General features: G+C 45.0%; 1 protein-coding gene across 1 annotated transcript in view; it reads right to left on the reverse strand.

Annotated features, from left to right (window-relative positions):
• The window catches only part of NRDC (nardilysin convertase), a 27,881-nt gene extending 20,340 nt beyond the window's left edge, over positions 1-7,541 (reverse strand). Inside the window, exons 1-4 of the mRNA XM_057428903.1 lie at positions 7,281-7,541; positions 2,461-2,776; positions 2,188-2,269; positions 1,474-1,627 (exon numbers count right to left, since the gene is read on the reverse strand). Of these exons, the coding sequence (XP_057284886.1) occupies positions 1,474-1,627; positions 2,188-2,269; positions 2,461-2,776; positions 7,281-7,477 (749 nt within the window). The 5' untranslated portion in view covers positions 7,478-7,541. The remainder of the gene's footprint in view (positions 1-1,473; positions 1,628-2,187; positions 2,270-2,460; positions 2,777-7,280) is intronic.
• Positions 7,542-7,583: the final 42 nt, after the last annotated feature.

Genomic DNA, 7,583 nt, shown 5'->3' on the forward strand with positions numbered 1-7,583 from the left:
AGTTTTATTTGTTGAGGTTTTTAAGGATGCACTGAACTGGTTGAAGCTAAAGGTAATACACTGCTGACAGAGTTCTACAGCTACATAACCCCTTAAGTTAAGTGATGTATTTCAACTTCTTTAGATCCACTAGTGTTTGAATAAGCTGAAATCAGCAGCAGCAGCCATTTATCTTCTTTGCATGAGATGCTCTTCTACAGAATTCCTAATTTCAGTGTTTCCCATCCAGTAAGTGATCTGTTGTGACAGATTGCAATTGTATTTATGGCTCTTTCACACTTCCAAACATTTAAAAAAGCTGAACTGCTCTGCAAATAAAAGCTGAATGTGGCCAAATGGAGTAAAATTTAGGCAATGCTTCATAAACATGTGCCAACACTTGTTCTTGGTGTCATCACAGGAATATATTTGATCAAAGGGAGTTAGCAGTCGAGTCTACTCTCCTCCCGAGATATTTTACAGCACTGAGAATACTCAGTTGCCGTTCACCCATGAGTGATTTTGTCTCACTGAAGGAAAACATGCATCCCACAGCACAAAAGAGCAAGTTAAACACTTTCAGGCAAAAGATACATTCTTCACTGAACAACCTGGGTTGGGTTAAAGGGTATCCTTTTGAGGCACACATTGTATCATAACTTCCCAGGCTGCCCTCCCAGCAACCCTGAGGGATCAGATTCGGAACCAAAAAGAGATATAGCAAAGAACACTAAGTCTATCAGGACAGATATTTCAAAGGATGAGTCACTGGGATTCTGGGAGCACTTCCCCTCTGAACACTTGTCACATTGCATAAGATTTCTCCCATCATCAATGCTACTAGCTTAAGGGTGTTAAAAAGATCAAAATGCTGCATTCAGCCTGGAAAAGAGAAGGCTCAGGGGATGTCTTAAAGCAGCCTTCCAGTACTTAAAGGGCACCTATAAGAAAGCTGAAGAGGGTTTCTTTACAAGGGTAGGTAGTGACAGGACAATAGGCAATGGCTTTAAACTGATTTAGATCTAGATTTAGATTAGATATTAGTAAGAAGCTCTTCCCTGAGAGGGTGCTGGCGCTGGCACAGGGTGCCCAGAGAAGCTGTGGCTGCCCCATCCCTGGCAGTGTTCAAGGCCAGGTTGGACGGGGCTTGGAGCACCCTGCTCTAGTGGAAGGTGTCCCTGCCCATGGCACGGGGCTGGAAATGGATGAGCTTTAAGGTCCCTTCCCACCCAAACAAGTTGGGGATTCTGTGATTAAGACTTGCACACATATCCTACATAATCCTACACCAGCACTATTTCAAAGAAGCAGGAATATACCCAAAGGAAAACAGTATTTCCTTATATTCAATAATCACTATTGTAGGGCAGGTACCTATGCAAGTTCAGCAACAGCCTTAATCATCCTGAAATGAAGAAGGGGACAGCTACGCCCAAGCTCCCGAGGCACATACAAACATTCATTAACTCCTAATCACCACTTGTATGATGTTACCTATCGAGTGCTTCTTTGAAGTACTTCCTCTGCACATCAAACAGGAAGACTGTCCGCTCGCAGTCAGTCGAAGCATTGCCACTGCCCCCATGTTTCTTCAGAAATGCATCAAACCCATTCTCATCTGGGTACTTCAAACTGCCCATAAAAACCACTGGAACAAAAACCAGCAAACTTTACAAGATGACATTAACCCGATATTCCTAATGGCAGCTGTAGCAACCCCTCCTCAGCATGACCACTAAATAACAACTCTGTAATCTGTCTTTAGCAGAAGGCCCAATCAGACTGGAAATAACAGAGGCTTGCTTGGCCTCAGACAAGAGAAGTATTTTGAGATGCATCTGATCAGAAACTTCATGTAGTTTCTGTTCCTGTGTTACTAATTCATCATCCTTTACTAAAGGGTAAAGGTCTGTAGATCCAACCTAGTTTATAAAGCCATAGGTAACACGCTTCCCCCCACATTTAGTGAATAAGAATGTTAATACATATTAATGCATAGCCTGCCAAAGGGCGAGACATCTTCGCCTGTATTACAAGTTCCTTACTAAGTCAGTGTATTTATAAAATCACAAATGTATTTAACTAACGAAAATAAATTCTGAGGTAGCTGAAATAGAAAATGATACTAAAATACTACAGAAATTTAGAGCTACATAAAACTTATATTGCATTGAAGCTGAAGAAGGTGAAATAGGAGCAGATACGTACTATGTTCCAGGAAGTGTGCTAACCCAGGCAGATCTTCGGGATCAGAGAAGCTGCCAACAGCAATACAGAGGGCTGCTGCAGACTAGAGAAAATACAACACTCCCAGTAAAAGCTGCTTCAAGAAACACTTCAGGAAAACAACAGAAGTATAAGATAAATCAATCAGGACAGGCACAATAAAAAGGAGGTTTAGTCTGAATGCTTAATGACAAGGTTTCAAACCACAGGAAAGCTTACTATGTATTTTTTCACCCTACAGCTTTGAGTACATACCTGCTTTTCTGTACAGCCTCTCTTTCTCGTCTCTTCCTTTTCAGCCAGCTCCTCTAATTCGCTGTCATCAGCATCATTGAAATCCTCATTTTCTCCATCATCGTCCTCACTGTCCTCGCCCTCATCACAGTCCTCATCATCATACCCTTCTCTTCCATCTTCGATCTCAGCTCCAGAGTCATCGTCTTCGTCACCTTCCTCTTCAGATTCATCATCGTCATCTTCCTCCTCCGAAGATGAAGCAGCTGTGGCAGCATCCAAGCAATTCAAATCCGAAATCAAAAGTGCAGATAAGCCATTCTGCAGTTTGATATACCTGAAAGAATAATTATTTGCTATTAATATGCTTATTGCCCAAATCTGAATTTTCAGAATTGCAAAAATCTCTGTATTGCCCATAAGAGTTCTGTGCTCCTTAATTGAGGTTCCCTAATGAAAACCTAATGGTAGCTTTGAAGCTGAGCAGTGTAAAAGCACAAAGGAAAAACAGTCTTTGCTATTCAATGGGTAGGAGAATAAGAAAGAAGCAGTTCAAGGTAGCAGCAGAAGCCCTTCTCTCCCCGGGACACGGATTTGGGCTTTTATTTCACTTCCTGTGCAATATTTCAGTACTATCACTCAGAGAAAACTTCATGCTCTCAGAATCAGCAGACCCAAACTTCAATAGCCTGTTACGCTGTCAGGCTCTTGGCAGAATAAAGATCTTAAGTCTTTTCCACTAAATAGGCCCCAGAGACTCCATGTTATTCGATTTATCAATGCTTTCTACGAAATGGGGTCCACAGACACACTAGATGTGTTAGAAAGGAAAGATTTCCTCTGCAGGCTTAATAGAGTAAGTCACAGCAGGCTGCTTGGGCTACTATCAAGAAGCAGCATACAGAGAGTTCTCAGTGTGTGCACGTAGAATCTTTTATACAAGTGTGTGCATGCATAGATATTAAAAACCCCACAGGCCCTGTGTCCAGCCCCAGCCTACAACATGTCACACTGAGGACTGCATGCACCAGTGCTCTGCACTGCAAGAACTCTCAGCACTGTTTTCCACCAGATCTGGCACAGTCAGTCCTGATTTGACAGATTAGCCCGAGCACCCCTCTGGGAGCTTGCACCAGATGCAGAAAGGAAGGAACACTGGATCCAGAAAGCACTTGATCCAGCCTAAGAACTGGTGTGATGCAGACAGGTGGTAACTGGTCCAGCAAAAAGAAAACCGCTTGTATGAAACAAACTCATGGTCACATCCCACCTTCCAGAAAAATCTGAGCTACAGAGCATAGAACCGTAAAACAGTTTGGGTTGGAAGGGACCTTTAAAGGGCACCTAGCCCACCTCCCAACTTTATACCAGGTCACAACCCTGCAATGTGGCCGCTGCTGTAATTATGTAGCAGAAGCTACAAAGTGATCTCCAGCTCAAGTTACATGGCAAGTACCCAAAAGAACAAGGAAAACACTTTTATGTGTTTTCCAGCTCCCTGGTTCCCACAGTTTCTCACAAGAAATTTCTCATGTGCTTCACTGTGCAATGTCTGTGTTTGCCATCAATAAAAGGAGGTGTTATTATCAATATTCCCACTTAAAATATGAAGCGAGTGTAAGGTTTGCTTTCTACTAGAGCTGCTATGGCTCTGCAAACCAGCCTGGAAACCAGTTACTCGGAGTACTTCTCTCCCAGCTGAATTTCATACGGATGTATTTGGAGGAGAGGGATAAAGAAGGCATCGTGACAAGAGAAGCAGTTCTGAGACAAAACCCACACTTCTTAAACTATCAAGTCTATGAAAAAAAAGCTAAAGAACAAATGTTTAATAGTTGTGTGAAGTTTGTGAACTGTGACCTCTCATGCAGTGGGAATTGGTAGCACTTTCTCAGGGCCGGGGTCTCACAACCATTCACACACCTGTTTTGCTTGCTGCAGGACTGCTGAGCAGTACAGCTTTGCTCCAATCAAAAGCACAAGTGCATTTTTGCTTGTTCAAACTACAGCATGTAGTGTGTAACTCGGATGTGCAACGACTAACTGCAGGAGGTATAGAAAGTACTAGAGCCATGTTAACATCTGGGTGCAAAGGTATTCATCCGCAGATGCTGAAAGCCCGTTTGCATCATGTATGTATGTCACATTATGCAACTGTGGCACTTCTGAACGCACAGAGGTCTTAAAAACAGATAGACTGTACAGTTGGGCATTTCAGCCACTGGGTAGCTGAGAGCAAGAGCCCCAGACAATGACAAATCAGCATTCTACAGCATGTCCTCCAGCACAACAATTATCTTCTTCACCTTGGCACACAACTTTCTACTTCAGGTTGTCATGGCTATAAATGAAATAGCAATCAATAGTCATGGAGAGCAGGGAACAGAACAGTGCTGTTCTTCCAGAAGAAGAAGAATTTGCCATAAAGCTCTTCAGCCAGGTGTATCCAGTAGCTCCTGTTGATCCTTTCCCCATGCCTCTATTAAACTAATGGAGCTGGTGACACTCATTTCACATTACTCATCTTCAGGCTGTGGGTACTAGGCTAGCAAGCACCCAGCAGCAAGGCAACAACTGAACTAAGCCACTGTTGAAGGTTATAAGGTTTCACTTCAGGACAATCTAGAACAGTTTAGGTCATACTGAGCAGAGGCACCAACTGACATAGGTGTTCTTTACTTTTTCCATGTTTCAGTCCAATGGAAAATGTCAAGTGTAATCAATACATAAGTATCAACCAGTATGCAAAATACAGGACAAAATCTGCCATAATGTAATGTAGAAACAGAAACAAGCATAGTCCTATTGCTCTTTTGAAGGACTATACAGACATCAGTACAAATAAGACTTAAATATAAAATAAATTCCAAATTCTTAAAAATACTGTTTAAACATCCTGGATACATTTAAAGCAGGATTGTTCTCACCCAAAGTTTTTTCTTATATCAATGATAATTCTTTAGCAGTTAAATAATAAATATTGAAATACACATGAAAGCACTTAGAGAAGTGTTTTCATTTTCCAAATCACCCAAAACAAGCAAATGCAGGCCCATGAAATTCCATATATGGATGAATTTAAATAAAACACACATTTTGGTAGGGATAACTCCCCACTCATGGCTCTAATGAACAAAATCAACCTTTATTACTACATAACTTTAATCCCAACAAACTCACTTTTGAAAATAGCATTCTAGATCCCCTGGCAGAGCTCTTTTGGTTTTATGATCACTGTATTTGAGAAGATAAAATATAACATTTCCCACTATATTAAGATTGATGTCACCAGATGGGCACATTGAGCTCACTGCGACTGGTCTGCAGTCACTGATGCACGAACAGAGGAGAAAGGGTATATGAATCATTAAATCAACTGCCATTACATTTACTTCGGAGGTCTGGAGTACAGCTCGCAGACACAGGGATGCTTTACTTTCAGCCATACTGAAGGTCTCCTTCCTAAGGGTAACGTCTGTGTCTGTGGTGTGCAAGGCTCCCTTCCTGCACATGGAAATCAGCCTGAAAAGATGCGACACTTCAGTTCCAACTGAAAACAATCTGCCAAGAACAGACAGTAGGCAGAAATCTTCTGGAGGATTTTGGTATTGATTTACCTTATGCTATAAGCAAACATGCTCTCCAACCCTCTTCCTCCAGAGGAGGTTCTTGAGCCTCCAAATAGATAGCCAGTGACAGTTTTCCATGGGTTTCCCCAAGTTTCCTCACTGTGCTGCTTCAGGCAGTAAAGGCAGAAGTTTCCTAATGTAACAGCATCTGTAACTCTGAACTGTGCAGAAAAACACGGCTCCTGCAATGATGCATGAGTAAGAATGGCAGAGGAGAGTCAGGCAGAGACCCAGAGAAAGCAGCAAGGAAATAGGGCAAGAAGAGAGAGACCATGTTTCTCCCCAAGCCAATTGGCACAGTCCTGTTCACACAGGGAATTTCACTGCCAACCAATGCCACTGCAAACCCAAAATTCAGTTCCAGGCTGCGGCAGATTCTCCACTGGCTGCACAGATCAGACATCATGAAAAGTAAAGATAAGCATTTCTAACAGGGGCTGAACACCCTTCTGCTAGCAGAAAGAAGTTATAACAGCATCTCTTCAAGAATGACTGCCTTACAGCACCCAAACAGCTCAACCTTCACTGGTGTTCTCAGCAGTCTCACTTTTAAGGCCACAGAGGCTGAGGAAGGTGATCTTCATTGGGACTTCAAAGGGTATTACTCAGAAATATACAAATGAAAACACAAGCAGCAGCACACAAGTAATTCTGTCTCAGCTCACAGACACGTTTGCGTTAAAACTTGGGGAGCTCGTCTAAAACGGGAAGAGTAACAGAAGTTGGTACCTGCTCTGTAATACTCCAGCTGCATTTCATGCTTCAGCTTAACGCTTTTGGAACGGAGCTGCCTGGACAAGGGCTACAAGGTAACACCTCGGTGTTGCTGTCCGACCACACAGCACCACAGGAGGGCTTTGGACAGGCACGGATCTTCCGTGTCCACGCAAGCCCCGCTACCGTACGCACCCAGTCAGCCACCTTCAGCGGGAACACACCGGTGACCCCCAGCCCCGTTCTCCACGGAGAGGCCCCTTACGCCCCTGCTCAAAAGAAGCCTGACTCCAAGCACGGGAGGCTGCAGCCATGCGGGAGCCCCGCATCGCCTCCTCCCGCCGGCCGGGGCCGGTTTTCGGCTCTCAGGCCCCGGCCCATTCCGGACACCAAGCCGGGGGCTGCCTCAGCGGCTCCTCCTCCCCACAACCCACGTTAAACCTTCCCGGGCCCATGGCCCCTAAGGAGAAGGGGAAAGCCCGGCGCCGCCGGCCCTACCGGTACTGCTTGGGGTCGCTGGGGGACTTGACGATGTCGGAATCGCCGAGGTTAGCGCCGGGACCGACATCCCCTCGGGCCTCCTCTTCCCCGAGAGGCGAGCGGCCTCTGGCGTCGCGGCTGCCCTCCCCGGCCTGCTGCCCCACCGCCAGCTCCGGGCAGCTGTAGTTGGATGTAGTCTTGTTCCTACCGGGCATGGCGGCGGGCGCGCAGCACCACAGCGGCTGGGCAACGGCACGCACCGGCCGGCCGCCCCCCGCCACTGCCGCTCGGCCCCTCCGTGCCAAGGCGGACACGAGAATG

The sequence above is a fragment of the Pezoporus wallicus genome, unplaced genomic scaffold (genome assembly GCF_028554395.1).
Source record: "Pezoporus wallicus isolate ANWC-B61680 ecotype Strahan unplaced genomic scaffold, APGP_CSIRO_Pwel_v1 contig_13405, whole genome shotgun sequence".
In the NCBI taxonomy this organism is placed as follows: domain Eukaryota; kingdom Metazoa; phylum Chordata; class Aves; order Psittaciformes; family Psittacidae; genus Pezoporus; species Pezoporus wallicus.